We start from the raw sequence: 17,743 nt of genomic DNA on the forward strand, positions 1-17,743 counted from the left end.
ATTAATTTTCCAGGCTCTCTTATTCAGTGCATGTTTGTACCAAGCTTCTGGTACTTTTACAGTTTTTTTGAGTGACCTCCGCACCCCCAAAAATTCCCTTGTAGAGCAGAGGCAGGTATTGACTTTATTTTATATGCTTCACTCCAGGTTTGTGGAAGTTCTGGGCATAACACTTTTCTGGGTATGTGAAGTTGGTAGTGTTGACTTTCATTAGTAGACCTTTTTGAGTTGTTCTTCCAGGAAGGAGGTGGCATAGCTTTGCTTCATGCACGTGTCTCCCCCCTGATTTCTCAATGACCAGGAGAAGACATTGGAGAGGCTGTTGCCTGTGGTCAAAGTAGAGTGTGTGAACATGGAACAAAATGAAGCTACGAGCTGCCCAGGATTGTGGCGAACTTAAAAAACGCTCCGTCCATCCTAGGGAAGGGACAGCTGAGAGGTGAAACTGAAGAACTGGGTGGATTAAAACTGATTCTTTATTGCAGTAAAATAATCTCTCTCAGGGACATGTGACATCTTTAGAAAATTAATACTATAATCTCTCACCAGTGACAGTTTATTTTCAGTGACAATGAAAGCCATTGACTTTCTTGGGGAGTTGAAAAGAGATGTTGCCTATAGCTGGTGTGTACTGGCTAAGAGGAGTGAGTGCAGTGTACAGGATGATAACCTCTCCTGCAGTAAGAACGTGTTTGTAACTTCGGAGTAAAGCATTAACCCATGCAGTTTCTCCAGAGATAATCTTCTCACTATTGCTTTGGACATCCAGTGTTAAGCACATATCCCTTTTCTGGGGATCCCAATGTGGAGGTTTCCCGTATGGAGCCTGGTGGCAGGTTATTTAGCCATCTTTTTGTTCTTTAGAGCAGATCTCTTAGATTGGTGTTGAGATTTATCAAGGATTACTGAGATGTGACTAAATTTCAGGCACTGGCATATCTTGTGGTGTTTCAGTACTTTAGATACAGGATATTTAAAAAGAGTCTGGGCAGAAGGTATATAAACTGCAAAATGATGTACCGTGACACTCTCAATCAGCTGTTTGATGGTACTGACTCTTCTCACTCTTTTTCCTTTCTTGTCCTTTTAGAAACCTGACGTCCTGACCACTGGGGCTGGTAATCTGATAGGAGACAAACTCAATGTTATGACAGCAGGGCCCCGTGGGCCCCTTTTGGTGCAGGATGTGGTTTTCACTGATGAAATGGCTCACTTTGACCGCGAGAGAATTCCCGAGAGAGTCGTGCATGCTAAAGGAGCAGGTGAGAGCTATGTCTTTGGTTGTGAGCAGATTGTTCCATAATACCTGGGTTAAAAATGGGTTTTCAGAGGGATGGAGCTCCTTTAATACAGGTGCCAAGTCTCCGTTCCTGGGTGAGGAAAAAGTGTCCATCAAAGGAGGAATGAGTAATTAAATGATGGTTGTTTCCCTGAAACATTTATAAATTGAATTGAACATTACATATGGAGTACTTACTTTTACTAGAAATAAAAGTAGTCTTTCTTCCTTTGTGTAGCTTAGTGAAGAAATGAAAATACGGAAATATAGACATAGTCATACTATATTTGTAGATTAGAAGGCACACTGCCTGGATAAACACTGGAATGAACTGTGCAAAACTGAGGATAGTTGTGTTAGGGTGGGTGGATTTGTGGTGATTTTCCTTTTTGTCTGAAAATTGTTTTTTTTTACAGAAACAAAAGAATGGGGGTGGTGTTTAAAAGAGAGCTAAAAACTCAGTAGGGAAAAGAAAGGAAGAGAACATTTTTCTCTTAGCTGCTTACTTGGATTCCCAGTTAGGACTTCCAAACTTCTTTATTCCTCCTCTTCCATCTTCTCCAGCTTTTCGGTCATGACTTTGATATGTCGTTCAGTTAGTTTTCCTTCCTAAGTGTTGAAGGACAGCACTTCCCGTTCTTTCTTGCCCTGTGTTTTCTTCTTCTCCTCCCTGGTCTCTTTGTCTCTGAGGTCCTACCTGCATGTCAAGGCCCTGCGGTCTTGGGTCAGCCTTGCGCAGCTGCCTCCAGCCCCATTCTTCTCCGCCGGCTTCTGCTGTGTAGCGCTCAGTTTAGCTCTGCATGCTAACAGGGCTTTGCATCGTGCTCTTGTCCTTTTGTTTTTGGACACCTCCCTTCTCACGTCATATTGGGAGCTCCCAGAAGGCCAGTGCTGAACCATCAGTTTCTCCTGTTGTCCAGATGCCTGATGGTCTGAGTGATGATCTTGGGATGAAAATTGTTGTGTCTTTCTCCTTAGGGGCTTTTGGCTATTTTGAGGTCACACATGACATTACCAAATACTCCAAGGCAAAAGTGTTTGAGCATATTGGAAAGAAGACTCCCATTGCTGTTCGATTCTCCACTGTTGGTAAGTTGGTCTGTTTGCATGACTGATGTTGCTTAACTCAACCCCCTACCTTATTTGGGGCAGTTTAAACTTAGTTTCAACAAAATCTTGTTGAAAGATGGAAAACAAGTACTTCTGCAAATTACAGCCAGGTTTATAGTAGAAAGAATATTTTGAGACATATAGGAAGTTACTTATAATTCTGTTTGTTGAGGCCTTAGGAAATCACACTTATGCGCTGCAATTCTGTCACATTTGGAAAGACCTTTGCTGTAAGCGGTTGCCTCAAATGGAAGCCCCGAGTGAGGATCTTATTCAGAAACCACGATAACAGCTGCCTCTTATTGAGAATTAACTCTATGCTCTCCATAGTTAGGTGCTTTACAGACATTATCTGTAACCTGTAGAACTTCTCTGTAAGGCAGGATATTTCTATTTCAGAGATATTAATTGATTTTTCTCATGTTACAGAGGTAGTCAGAATTAGCTCCGTCATACTACATCTCAACACACCACAAGGCATGATTAATTCTGTTCCTTTCAGTCTGTGCTGGTGCATTTCTAAAATACTGTGCAATGCAAAAGTAAATGAAATTAAGAATACGAACCTAAATTTTAGGCATTTTTGAAAGATAAACCTCATAATTTTGACAGTTTGCTTCGTTCATTACCTTAATCTTTATAATTATTCTCTTCCCTTATTTTAATGTAAATTTTAATTATCTGCTTGAACACAGCTATCTTACATTAAGTGGATAATCTTTTCAGCTGTTATTAGATATACTCTCTTATTACTTGAAATTAATTATTCTGTTTAATTAGTAGACCAAATTAGTGGTGGGCGGTAGAAAGAATAACCCAGGCACTAAAGTCTCCAATTTACTTTTAGGAAATGATTAAAAAGGGTAGATCCCAATGTTACTTTATGACTTTAGGCTTCTTGGATGCAAAGCACTCTGGCTTATACTTCATTTTCCCCATTTGACTCGTCTAGCTGGAGAGTCGGGCTCAGCAGACACAGTTCGTGACCCTCGTGGGTTTGCAGTGAAATTTTACACTGAGGATGGTAACTGGGATCTTGTTGGAAATAATACCCCCATTTTCTTCATCAGGGATGCCATACTGGTAGGTGATAAAGTATTGTCCACTCTATAAATGTTTATTGATTTAAACTGATTTCAGCTACTCTGTAGAGTTTCTCATTTGAGGGGAATCCCTGAGAAAGGCAGAATTTTGGTGGCCTAGATTGCCATTTTAAACTCATTTTTCTGTATTTACTATCTTTTTATAAAATCAAATAGGAACACTTGCCACTGGTCTTTGATTTGGCATTTCAGGATTCACTGACTTTATGGGAGTAGGGCAGTTTTCCTCTTAGAGCGTGGAAGATTAAGAAAAAGAGGTGCTTAGCCCTAGAAACACATAGAGGATAAATTTCACTGTAGGATTTAGCAGTTTAAAGTTCTAGGATTATGCTCTTCAGAATTATAATCCAAAAACTCAGCAGTAGGCAATGTATAATATAAGGCACCATAATTCCTGTAAACTTAGTGTGTGGATCTTTTCTCTCTTCTTCCATTTAGTTTCCATCCTTTATTCATAGTCAAAAGAGAAACCCTCAAACGCACCTGAAGGATCCAGACATGGTCTGGGACTTCTGGAGCCTGCGTCCTGAGTCACTGCATCAGGTGGGAACACTTCTTTTTTGCTGTATTGTCATATATCTTCTGGGATGGAGCTGTTAATTACGCTTCATAATGTGTTTCTCCATTTTGGCTATTTTATTGGAATTGGTTTCTGACTTTTTCTTTCATTCCTCAGATTTTTTGATCCTGAAGAGTTTTATAGTGATTGATATTGTTGATTGTCCCACCCCCTTCATAGACCTTAAGTGGTGTTAGAAACTTTATCAACTGATACTCAGCAATATTGATTAAAGTCTCTGGCATGAAGTAAAGTGCTTTGTATTAGGGAAGTGCAGGGGAAGTACTATCAAACAAATGTGCTATTAAAATAGATTTTGAATGAAAAGTTAGGGTAGTTTTTAGTTTTTCTTTATAGAGTTTGAGCCATGAGGTTAATGGTTTATATCTCATTCTGCTTTAAAATTCTCCTGTTTGTTATTTTTAATAAGTAACAATAATGGCAATAACCTTTCCTGTGGGTACTTGGCTAGTGTGTTCCATGTAACTAAGAGATTTTCTGGAAACTTAGGAATGTCTTAAAAATCTAGGATGTTTTGATTTAACCTGAAAAATTTTAGCCTTTTTCTTTTTTTCCCTGTTCCTTAGGTTTCCTTCTTATTCAGTGACCGAGGTATTCCAGATGGACATAGGCACATGAATGGATATGGATCACATACCTTCAAGCTGGTTAATGCTAGTGGAGAGGCAGTTTATTGTAAATTCCATTATAAGGTACATGTTGCCTGTGGGACAGGATATACAAGGCTCCCACCACCCATGTCTCCTTACTTGGACAAAGATCAAGGCCTCTGCCACCCTTCCCTTGTACCATGGTTGTTTTGTTGGCTACTGCCTAAGTGAATGGATTCACACTGTCCAATTAGAACTGTGTGTGGTTTCCCCTTGGCCTCTTCTTTTCATGTGGCCACAGGGTAAGAGCAAACAGATTCTGTCAACAGTCAAGCTTTCTGCTCCTCTAGACTCTGGGAGCTCTGCCATAAATAATTGGGAACATGTTCATTTTATGCTGGCTTTCTGATTTAGTATTTCTGGTGCTGGCAAGTGTACCTTGAAATTCTTTTCCACCTGGAGAGGGACGATCTAAGGTTTTAATTTAGACTCTCTAAGGAGTAAAATTCAAGTGTCCAAGCTAAAGATTTCTACCTGGTTTAGCCTATCTTTATAGAGTTCTTTGTTGAAGTTTAGAGTCAAGCCCTAGCAAACAGTAAAGTATTATGTTACTTTACTTTCCTAGTCCTGAGTAAATGTTCTGAGCATAGATATTTTTTGGTGTCCAAATGGGTACTAAGGCAGAATTGCGGCATTCCTGTCTGAAATCCCAGTCTTACCCTCACTTTCAATATCTGATACTATCTTTCCAAAAATATTTCTTCTAAACTTTTGCTTCATCCAGCCATTTATTTAGCATTTATTGAGGATATATTATGACAAAGGTGAATACATAGAATCAATTACAAATGTCAGAAAGTAAAAATTCTATTTTTCTCATTTGCTTTCATAAAATCAGATCAAATCAGCTATTTTTGAGAAAGCTTTTGATAACCTCTTATTAATTGAAGTGTTTTAAAGAGCTCTCTCTTAGTATGATGTTGGCATTGGTTAGAATAAGTAATATTCCCAGAGAAGGCTAGAAGGTTATTTAAAAAACCTCCAGTTGCCTAAAAGCTTGTTTTCAAATACTACTGCTAAAGTAAGCAGAGTCAGAAGTGGACTCATGACCAATGTGGTCTCCCTCCTGATGAAATCCCGAAGGCCTCTTTTTCCTCTGTCCTGTTTTAATCTATATCTGAACAGCTTTAGGTTTATTAAACAGGAGAGTTGTCACCCCTCTTTATATTTATGACTTGGTTATAAATATAATCTTTGGCAAGGAACAGTTTTAAAACAGTTGACCCACTGGCTTGTAATTGTCAAAAGGCACAGTGTAGCGGCCCTTAGAGTAGAACTAAATGGTTGTATCTTAGACAGCTAGCACGATTGGTGGGTTTACAGTTAGGCCAATATGAATTCAGTTCTTCCCTCTTCTGGATAACTGAGTCTTGGGCAGAGTATTAAAAGTTCTGTGAGCTCCTACTCTGTAAAACTGTAAAACTGGGATAATAATACCAGCTGCTCACAGTCCTGGAAAGATTGATTGCTTGTAGGTCTGTTCAACAGAGGACCCTGAGGTAGCCTACGCTCTCCATGGATGCATCGGCCTGGATTATCCTGACCTAAGAATAGTCTTTTCTAAGCCCAGGGGATTCCGTTAAAATCAGAAAGGTATTACAGTAGGATTACACAATTTGGTTATTAGCTGTTGGGTGATCTGCAGATGGTGACTTCCATTTTTAAATTCTGAAGGTGGTTTTAATTCTAGTCTAGTAATAGGAAGGGTTGAAATCTTGCCACTGGCTAGAGAGAGGGTGGGTGTTCTGTGGTAGAAGTGGACCTGCCTTTCAGAATTGGCTTTTGCCAAGGAAATCTTCCCATGGTGCTTGGCTTGCCGGGGATCTATCAGTAAGTTACAGGTGGGGAACCAGGTAATAGGAGCACTTGTGGAAGTGACTTATGTTCTTTGGGTCTTTTGGGTTCTCTGACTTTCTTAAGTCAGAATATTAATTTTGCTCTCATAGAGAACTGGTTCAGAGTGGCTGTCCTAAGTTACTTAGTCTTTGAACTAAGATCCTATGATTTCTTTAAAAAAAAGGTGAGTGGGGGTGGGGGTGTACTAGTACTATCTGAGCACAATCTCAGCAGTTGAATTGAGCTGTTAATAAAACAGGGAACTTAAAAAATTACTTCATGCAAACAAAAGGGAAGTCTTTTAATTTTATTAATCATTTGCTTATTTTTAAAATGTATTTTGTATTTTGATTTTTTCTGATTTGAAAAGTAATGTGAGTATAAACATTCAAATAATAGTCACTCTGGAAAACACTTTTGAAGTACCTCAAGAAATTTAACGGAATTACCACATGAGCCAGCAACTCCATTTTGAGAAATATACTGAAAATATCCATTGAATTGGATTCTTTAAAATGGTTAAAATACTAAATTTTATGTTGTGTCAATTTTATGCCCAAAAGCTTTTCATTTGTCCAAGCACAGTAATGCCGCATTCTTCATATGGGTAAAACATTGAAAAAAAAAACATATTAACAATTAAAAAATTCAAATAACATAGAATATGTAAAGAGATAGGACTACTTTTAAATATGAAATGTGTAGATGGATTCCCTGAACATGTAAAAGAATCAGGATAATCAAGTAGAATTTCTTGTTGATAAATGCATATTTGTATCAGATTTGAATTGTTGTTATAAGGAAAACACAGACTTTGACTAGTGCTTTTCAGAATCCTTCCAGGAATTACTGATTAAAGTTCAATAACTTTGCCAATAAGTTTCAGTGTGAGCTTCTCTCTTTCATTCGGTAGACTGACCAGGGCATCAAAAACCTTTCTGTTGAAGATGCAGCAAGACTTTCCCAGGAAGATCCTGACTATGGCCTCCGGGATCTTTTTAATGCCATTGCCACAAGCAACTATCCATCCTGGACTTTTTATATCCAGGTCATGACATTTAATCAGGCAGAAACTTTCCCATTTAATCCATTTGATGTTACCAAGGTGAGTTCAGTTGATGACTACACTGTTTTCTTTTTAAAGTCTCTTTGTACCTAATTTTAAAAAATTTCCAGGCAAGCATTCATAATGATAGGGAAGTCATGTGCAAAGTGCAGTGGCACCACTGTAGAGTTTCCTAGCCTGTGAATTGAGTGTTCACCAGTCATCTTCCAACTCCTGTCTGATAAATTCATTGGGCTCCTCTAGGTGGCTTGATATATTGTTATTAGCAAGGAGCAAATATTGAAGAACTGATGTACTTTTGCCCAGGGAAAATGTCAATATTTACCACTTACTGTTGTGAAAGGTCACCAGTGCATTCACCCTAAGTTCTTACTATTTTATTGGATTAAAAAAACATTATTTTGACTTACTTATAATAAGTAAAAATTGTATTTGAAAGCAGGTATGATTTTGGGTACTGTAATTCCCCTCAGTTGATTGTCTGATAATTGTGCATATGATACTATTTTTAGGTTTGGCCTCACAAGGACTACCCTCTTATCCCTGTTGGTAAACTGGTCTTAAACCGGAATCCAGTCAATTACTTTGCTGAAGTTGAGCAGATGGCCTTTGACCCAAGCAACATGCCTCCTGGCATTGAGCCCAGCCCTGACAAAATGCTTCAGGTAAACCTGGTGGATTGAGATGTTCTGAGGCAGAAGTGTATACATGTGTATGCACACACAGTGTAGTTTGCATGATCTTTCTGTGAATTAACTAGAACATCACTTCAGTTAATCTCGGTCTTATTTTCTGTGGGACTGACTAAAACACTTAGATGTACATTATAGTGTACAGAAAATTTCACACTGAAGTTCCTCATTATGTTAAGACTGATACTTAGTCTCCTAATTTAAAGGAAGTTATATTAGAAATGCCTCAAGTATTTGTAAAGCACTCTTCGTTCAGTTGTTTATTAACAACTTGTTAGCATAACTTTATTCATTTCCTCTTCCATGGTGATGCTTCGATTTTTCTGTCTGTAAAAAGAGACCCAGAGATAATTTTTTTGAATGAAATTTACCATTGATAAAAGGCAGTGGGCTAATTTAACCATTTGCCTTGGCAGTATTCCTAGGCATTCAGAATTTTTTTTGTCACTCTCCCATATGCTCTTTCAAGAGTCCAAAGAGTAAAAAATTCTTCCTTGGACCATAATCAGTAGGAAGAAGACTGGCTTAATAATTATTGAGTAAACTGATCTTTGGTGCTTTTGGACCATGACCACAAAACAGAGGTTAATGATCACACCCTAGATCACCCCATAGTGACTGACAGCAGTTTCTGTAGGTGAGCGTCTAAGTCCACTCCAGGTGTTGCTTTCCATGGAGGCAAGCTAAGAGTCCCTTGTTTTTTTAATATTTGTTTGCTTTGACATGGGGAACATCTGAGGCTTTTATAGAAAATAAGCTTTTATTAGTTTTTAGTTCAATTCAACTAATATAAATTGAATACCTAGCTTCCTTGTGTGATAGACGGTCCTGGGTGCTATAATAAAAACAAAAACACAAGGTGACTACAACGTAAGGCAGAATGCTGTGGTGAGTCAGGGAATAATCTTGTCTGATAGGAGGACGATGACAGAATTTCAAGGATGAGGTAGCATTTAATATGGCTTTTGAAGAATGGATAGAGTTTCATTTCTCAACAAGAGGGTATAGGTATACAGGTGGACCACGTTGAGTATATTTAAATTGTATTTAATGAAAAGTCACTCTTCCCTGACCTAGAAGAAATGAGATTGGGCACATTAAGTATATGGCAGAGGGGGACCTCAGTGCTTGAGTAGAAGTTTGTACAAGTGTTCCTTCTAGGAAAGGAGTTTGCTTCAGTTTTGAGGAATGAGATCAGGTATATATCAAGTAGAATCATTCCTGTTGGTAAAAAACAGAAGAGGAGGGACTAGGGTTAGGAATAGAAAAGGGAAGTCAGGCAGATTCCAGAGGATTAGCTGAGGTGCTTGCATTGAAACCACAGTGTTGAGGAAGGCAAGACAGCGTGCCCCAGGGCCCGGGCTCCCTTGCCTGGGGGCTGGAAGGGAGCTGACCTGTGTGAAGGGGAGGTTACTGGGACTGGCCAAGGCTTGAGCTTGTCGTGGGTAGAGCTAAGACTGCTGCATAACCCCATTATAGATGGAATAGGTGGAGGAATAAAAGATCACCCAAAGTCTTTCCACAAGCATCCTGGTGACTGTGGATCTGGGACTGCAGTGAGCCCTGGAGGCTGTTAGCAACAAGAGTCCTACAGTTAGAAGAGCCCTGAAGCATAGGATGGCCTGGGCCCAGGGAAAAGAACTGTGTAGCCAGTGTGTATTCTCCCCAGCCAAAGACTAGTTGCAAAGCAATCCACTGAGTCTGTGGGGAAGGGAGTCTGAGAAAGGAGGATGAGTGGAAATGTATAATTCTCTGAATGAATCATGTAATTTCTATCAGTATTATTTTTAGTTATGACAAAACATTTTAAATTTAGTGTGCTGTTTTTATAGCTTTTTAAAAGTGAGTTTAGAAAAGTGTAAGAGCTTTATTTAGTAGGTTCAGTCAAGATATCAGTTGCTAGTCTGGTTTTTGTTACAAATTCTTAGGTCATTTTGTCACAGGCAGAGGCTGGCTCCTGGTCCTCAGTTTTGTGGTGACAGAGAAGACGATTGTCTCCAGCCCACCCACCGGGAGCGGCAAGAGATGGGAGGCTGCAGTAAGCAGCTGCAGCAGTTTATTGGCAGGCATACGGCCCACAGACAGATCGGTCGTCACAAGAGAGTTGGGCGCAGATAAGAACAGGCAGTCTCTCACTTTCATCTTCCTTTAACAGGGCGGGGACCATTTTACTTGCCCATTTATTTCTTTCCACTGTCCTGCCCCACGTAACCCATCCCCCATTGGGCATGTTCCTTCTCATGAGTCAGTCTGTTTCAATTAGATTCATGAATTTCTGTGCTTAAACATGCGATGTTAGTGAGCATATAATGAGGCTTAGGGCTACTTGAAGTCAAGTTTTCTTACAGGTGCGCATTCTTGAGCTGGATAAAGTACCTTGCTTTGGTTTGTGACCTTTCTGCAGGTCTGTAACCACAGTTCTACTGATTGTCCCTCTCTCATTGGACCAGCTGGTGAGCTGGCTTTCAAAAGCTTGCTGTAGTTTGTGTTGACAACTCCTCAGAAATCGCAGCCCTTTGCTGTCCAGTACCCACTCTCGTGTCTACCTGCTCCCTACTCTATATAAATTTAGCTGTAAATTCTAAAGCCACAATGTTAGGAGCCATACAGCAGGGAAGGACTGTTGTACTTAGCATCTGCTGACCAGTGAGGAATTGTGGGAGGGTTTTTGAGTAGATGAGTATTGTCATCTCTGTGGGAGTCTTAGGAAGATTCTTTTGGCAAAAGTGTGTAGGGTGATGTTAGAGGAGGGGCTGGAAGTGGAGAGCCAGTTATGAAGACTTTGAAATGACTGATGAAGACCCAGTGAGTGTTCAAGGGTGGTAGTTCGTGTATAATAATGGACAGTGGTCTCAGTTACCTTCAACAAGGGTGCATGAATAAACTTTAAAACTTTGTTATCCCAAGAGGTAGGTCAGACCACAGTGAAAAATACCAAAATAATGTAATGCAGGTCACAGAGAGACTGTCCGCTGAGTTCCTGATGATGCAGGTGCAGCTTTTCTTCACTCCCAGACTCTTCAGTTTACTGGGTCTGGAGAAGTTGGCCTCGTTGCTTGAGTGGGAGAGCTGTGGTCTGTTTTCTCACCCAGGTCCAGCGAGGGAGCTCAGGCATAGGGTCTTGGATAAGGCCTAGATTCAAGGTAGAGTCAGGTTATGGCCTTGCTGTGCCCATTTTCCAGCCTTGACTTTGTGTGTATCCACCTGCAAGTGGTCCAGGGTTGCCTTATAAACAATATGACACAAAACCATCCAGGAGCTGCTTATTACTCAATTATATCTTCTGATGGTAAAGTTAGAAAACAGTGTAGTCTATGTTGGGCCAAAGAAGGGAATCGTCAAAACTGTAGGTGGGTCTTAGCCATACTGCATCATCAGTCATCCAAGTGTTGTCTTAGACTATTTGAAATGATTACAGAAGGTAGAGTCACTCAGCCAAGAGCAAGTTATTGTCAGAACAGTGAGACTGGATTAAGCATATTGGTATGAATGATTTGGTGTGAAGTGATTGCATAAGTTGCCCTATTCAAGTTGTTTTTTTATTTTGGCTCACAGAATTAGGGATGTAAGAATACTATCTCAGATTCAAGGCCAATGATAAAGTCACTAAAAGACAACTGCTTATGGAGTTGAGCTTTGAATAATGAGAACATTTAAATAACTGGATACTAAAATTAATGCAGAGTTAAGAATAAAGCTTTTTGTTTGAACATTAAGAGAAAGAAATCTCAAAATGTTTACTGTCCTGCCTTGGTAACTATGTAACTTAATTAATCTTTGATTCAGGACGTTGTGGCAGTGTAGGGCCATCATTTTGAACCATGGCTTTCTTTATAGTATTTAGTTTACATCTAGAAAGTCTCAGGGCTCAAAGTATATCTAACATAATCCAGAATGCACCATGGAGGTGCTTGGTTTTGTAGAAATTTGCTTCTTTTTGTAAAGAACAAGTAGTTGCACCTTCCCCTGGAGTGGGAGATTGGGGAGGAGGGGAATTAGTTCTGGATTCCAGTTAGTGGGAGTCTAGTAAATTTATTTTATGATGTAATATGTTTTTGGGAATAGGAAATAATATAAGACTGGGCACTAATGTGTTACTTGAGGGAAAAGAAAAGGAGTTATTATCTACAACAGATGTGAACATTTGTGGTTGTTTGGCCATATGGCATGGAAGATTGAGAACTGTTCAGTTGGAGCTCATTTCATAAGAGAGGAGACTTTGCTCTTTACTGGGGGGATAGCAGGGTTTTGTAGTAACCATGTATGAAGTGCCTTGTGCTTGAAATGTTAGAATGAAGTTTATAGACTGTTCCTGTTTTATATGTCGCTGCACGCAGCCAATGTCTGTTTCGTTTGCAACTGTAGGGCCGCCTTTTTGCCTATCCTGACACTCACCGCCACCGCCTGGGACCCAACTACCTTCAGATACCTGTGAACTGTCCCTTCCGTGCTCGAGTGGCCAACTACCAGCGTGACGGGCCCATGTGCATTCATGACAATCAGGGTAGGCCTCTGACACTTGGCTCCCCCAGCGAGGGCAGAGGGCACTGCTGGGCAGAGCAGCAGGACACCACGCCAGGCCAGGGTTCTCAGTCTGGCCCCATGGGACCTCCTGCTCCTGCAGCTGTGTGGTGTTTGGCCAGCACTGAAGCTTAAACTGCCTGAGGACTCTCCATACTTTCACCTATGAGTATGTCTTATTGAGAGGCCCTCCCTGAGTGAAAGGCAGGGAGAAACATCTTTCATACTGGCTACTGCAGCATAGCATCCAGCTTAGGGGCTACGTTTTAAAGACTCTTCACAAAGTGGACAGTTTGCTTAAATCACTCTTAAATCACCAGGACTTAGACTCTTGGAGGTGCGAAAGCCAAGAGTTCCTGTCTTTTGTTTCTCTCTGCACATTGCTGAGGCTGTGGGGGACCAAGTCTGGCTAGAATTTGGAGGGGATGGGGATGGGTTGGCAGAGGAGATAGAATAGATCAAGGGAGTTTTCTCCACCTTTTTTGACTCAGTGAGTACAGTTGAATTCATGTACATCAACTGGTGAAACTACTGCATTTTGTTTTTTGGGGTCATTTATCAAGTTTATGATTTTTTTCTTTTAACTACATTTTTTGGTGCTATGTATACACAAGCAGCCTCTATTCTTGATTACTTGTCCTAGTCAAAGAGCACTTGATTGATGTTTTTTCCCTTTAAGTATCCCACAGATTAATATAGACTTGCGTTTTTTTTAATTTCCTTTTTAGGAGAATGCATGTATTTTAGTAATAGGCTGGTTACTTTGATCCCTGTCAAAATTTAAATGATTTATATTTATAGCCATAGATGTCTATATTCAAGCACAGTTTATTTGTCTCTGAGAACAATAATACAGGTGCCCTAAAGGAAATTTGGAAAACAAGGGAAAGAAGAGAAGGGGGAAGAAAATCCCACTCAGTGTCCCAATACCCAAAAACCACAACTGTTGCATTTTGTTGTATTTCTTGCCAGTTTTTTTCTGTAAATATTCTTTATATAATTAAGATTATTTTGCATATACAGTTTTGTGCCTTGCATTTGTTACCATTATGACTAAGCCTTTTCCATGTATTTAACAGGCTTACATGCTCACTAACTTGATTATATTAGGTGATTGCTGTATTTCTGCTCTCTGAGGTTTACACAGAGGTATGGGGTGTACTATTGCCCAAAGTGACTGATACTTCCTGTCTGTCTTCTGCATTTGAATGCTGAAGTGATTTTTAAAAAATTTGTATTCCTCTGTCCTTTTGTTATTGAGACTGGCTATAACAGAGAAGTTTGTGTATATTTTGGAACTTCATTAATAAGTAACTGCTTCATGTTTACCATTCTTGTTTACAAGTATAATTGTGTACATTTGAAAACTACTTAAGGTTGTATTTTGACACACCTTTGCCTAATTTTAAAAGTAGAGCATTTGACTGTGCTCTTGAAGTCTGATGCAAGAGCTTAATTGTTCCAGTAGTTTAAGGACTTTAAGACAAGTCCCACTTTGAGTAAAGGTCAGAGCTTATTGGAAGTAAAATTTTTAAATTGCTCATATAGGCACATTTAAAAGAGCTAATTTTTAATGCAGAAAACCACTGTGGTGGCTGGTTATCGGAGTGCTTTGCTTTTCATATAGATGTGGCTGACCTAGAATGAATTTCTTATGCTAATAATTTGGCTCCATAATAGTGTGGTGTCCTCCCTTTTCCTATGTGCACTTTGCACCTTGATCAGCATGATATGTGGGCACTTCTTGATTATCCACTCTAGGTAATTTATTCTGCCAGTGAGCTGGGTAAAATTCAAGCCGCAGACTGGTTTGTTCAAACCGCTTAATATGTTTCTAGAGCACTCCTGTTTAGGCAGTGTGTGCCCAGGCAATTCAAGCTTCTGCTATTATCAGCTGAAGCAGAGTATTTTTAGGAAAATAAATATGCCAAAATGAAAAACGAAAGTCACTGTATTTTTCTTTTCATCCAGATAAATGAGTGCCAATATACTAGAAGGAGCCAGTTGAAAAAAAAATGCCTTTTTCATTTATCTGTGGAGAGCTATGAAAGTGATGCTAGAATTGAATAAAGTCTTAGACAATGAAAAATCTTAAGAAACTTGGAGGAGTAGTGGAGTAGAGGTCTGTAATGGGAATACAGTGTGTGCTGGAATGGAGGACACCAAAAACCCAGATCCTGAATCTACCACTACCTAGCATGTGGCCTTGCAGCCATCAGTTAACATCTGAGGGCTCAGTTCATATCTCAGATGGAAGGAACAGAGCTAGAACTTGCAGTTGCTCCCCAGAATTCTGTGATTCAGTGTTTGAACTGAGCGCAAGCCTGGATGAAACCCACAAATTTGAAAGGAAGTATATTTGTACTGGTAAGCTGCCGAAGATGTTAGAGATTTGACCACTTGAAATGTTCAAAGGGAATTGGCTGTCTCTTCATTAAGACTCTGTGAGACAGGGCATGAGAGCATTTGGAAGACGGCCGTCTTCTCCAAGACTCTGAGTACTGCCTGTAGTTAAATATGGGATATTAAAAGTAATATGTGCATGATATATATATGTATGTGTGTATGTATGTACATGTATACATAATATATGCGTATATATTATGTATGTGTACATATCATATATTTTTTTCATTTGAATTATTTATTATTACATTGACTGTTTGCAATCTTACTTCATTTTTCAGCTCCCTAAGAAAGTCTGTATTGTTTTCCTTTAAAGGTGGTGCTCCAAATTACTACCCCAATAGCTTTAGTGCTCCGCAGCAGCAGCGCTCTGCCCTGGAGCACAGTTTCCGGTGTTCTGCAGATGTGCAGCGCTTCAACAGTGCCAATGATGATAATGTCACTCAGGTGATGGCTTCTTTGTCTGCTGTGGGAGACATTCTCCTTGTCAATGTCTGCTTGTTTTCTTCCTCTTGAAATGTCTGACATGTCTTACATTGAATTTCAGGGACGCCATCGTTAACTATAAAGCAGTCCCTCTGTCAGAGGGTGAGGAGAGTTGTGCTGCTATGCTCTGTCAGTACAGGGCATGGAGACTCGCCTCAGTTCTCCCAGATTGGAGTGGAGAGATATAGGTGGGGGCCATTGGGGAAGCAGTGATTTCATGAACATCTAAGAAATGGGCAAATAAAGGACAGCCAAATCTAAGAATCTGGCCGGAGAGCCCAGACTTAAGGGATGAGAACTGGATGCACAATAGCTCTAGTAGCAAGAGTATAGGCATTTCCATTGCAGGGCACACCATTCATGTGATTCCGTTACTTTTCATCCACCTGCTTCTGTTTTCCAGTGCTAACTGCTTATTCTTGCCATGTCCTATTTTTTTTCTTTACCTCATAGCTTCTGTTTTATCATTACTGTGGCTCTGCCATGACCGTGGGTGGCCTGACTCTCCTATATAGCTTCTTTTTCCTTTTTTTTGGACCATTTTTCACTCTCTCCAAAATTTTCTATTAGATTCTGGAGAGAGGAAGTCAGATTGCTTTCACTAACCTTTACACTCTAGGTTGCATTATTGGCCTCTGGCCAGCCTACTGTTAACTGCCCCGGGGCAAGTGCCCGCCCTCTTCACAGTCACGTGTTGGCTGGCTACCTAAAGCCATAGCTCTTTTGGTGGATGCAGTAAAGGAGGCCCTTTGACTTTGAAAAGTAGCCACCTCATTAATGTACCCAGTGTAACTTATACCACACACAAGAAAATAAAGTTAAAAAGTATAGTTGTCCAAGAGCTCTGCTGGTAGTTGATGTTAAACTTAATTAATTAGAATAGAACCTATTTCTAGTTTTTCAATTTGTAAATGTAGTTTCCAAGTTAAATATGCTTAAATACTTGAATTAATTCACTATGAAGATAGCTTTTCTTGAAAGGAATACACATATATGTAAAAAAGAAATTACTTTATTGTAAGATGTAAACCATATTTAGTTGAAATTAAACATCTTCTGAAAGCATTTTTATAGTAACTGCATTATTCTTGGTGATGCAGGCCATACAAAGTATATCACAATCCAGTTCCTGTCTTCCAAGGACTTTTGCCTATGTGAGGTCTATTCTGGTATTAAACTAGCTAATATAGTTGCTGCAAAAATTAATTTAGATAGTGAGGCTCTTGCTTACACACTAAAATTTACTATATGATCATTCTTATTTTATTGAGAGATTTTCTTCTCATGTATAGAGCTTATGTTTTTAAGTAGCCATGAAACCACTTATAGGTTCATAGCATAATCATGTAACTGTAAACAGAGTCACATGGAAAATAAATCAGAAGGTGCAGATTTGAATTCCTAAAAATGATTCATTTGGATTTCACTTCTGATTGTGATAGACTAACTTGTGTCATGGAGAACATTGGGAAGCTAGATGAAATACAAAAAGTGTCTGTTTGAAGGCTTTAGAGAGCTAACACAACAAGGATTTGAGGGGCCAAGCTTTTGGATGAAAAGAAGTACAGAGATGTGAGCTTGACATTTGATGTCCTGTCCTCATGAAGCATTTATTACTTTGTTAGCATTGGCCAGGATGCCGAGCAGAGTTTATCATATTTTCATAGGTCTGGAGGGATAAAAATTAGAGTTCAGAGCCTGCTGTGGAGGAGGGCATCTAGGTACCATCCCAAGCATTTACTTGGCATCCCTGCAGGGCCATGCCTAGGAACAAGAGCACAGCTGAAATAAACTTGCCCTCACAACAACTCAGACATGATTTTGCACCAGCTCAGTCTCAGAGTGGAATTAAGGTGATCTGTCTCTATCCTAACTGTATTCCAGAAGCAAAAACAGAAATCTTTGGAGAAAAATAGCATCTCAAGTTAGCCTAAATTTTTTCATATGTAAATGTCCAGCATTCAATAATAAATTATCCAGTATACCCAAGATATAAGACCTTGTGACTGAAAAC

The 17,743-nt window shown here is 39.6% G+C and overlaps 1 protein-coding gene across 3 annotated transcripts in view; it reads left to right on the forward strand.

The window, feature by feature from the left end:
- CAT (catalase) overlaps positions 1-17,743 on the forward strand; it is a 50,499-nt gene that overhangs the window by 24,696 nt on the left and 8,060 nt on the right. For all 3 annotated transcript variants that reach the window (XM_037019816.2, XM_037019800.2, XM_037019809.2), the window contains exons 2-10: positions 1,091-1,262; positions 2,258-2,368; positions 3,342-3,472; positions 3,931-4,035; positions 4,639-4,764; positions 7,472-7,663; positions 8,137-8,289; positions 12,682-12,820; positions 15,560-15,690. In XM_037019816.2, coding sequence (XP_036875711.2) covers positions 1,091-1,262; positions 2,258-2,368; positions 3,342-3,472; positions 3,931-4,035; positions 4,639-4,764; positions 7,472-7,663; positions 8,137-8,289; positions 12,682-12,820; positions 15,560-15,690 — 1,260 coding nt within the window. The remainder of the gene's footprint in view (positions 1-1,090; positions 1,263-2,257; positions 2,369-3,341; positions 3,473-3,930; positions 4,036-4,638; positions 4,765-7,471; positions 7,664-8,136; positions 8,290-12,681; positions 12,821-15,559; positions 15,691-17,743) is intronic.

Source organism: Manis javanica, chromosome 11 (assembly GCF_040802235.1).
Source record: "Manis javanica isolate MJ-LG chromosome 11, MJ_LKY, whole genome shotgun sequence".
In the NCBI taxonomy this organism is placed as follows: domain Eukaryota; kingdom Metazoa; phylum Chordata; class Mammalia; order Pholidota; family Manidae; genus Manis; species Manis javanica.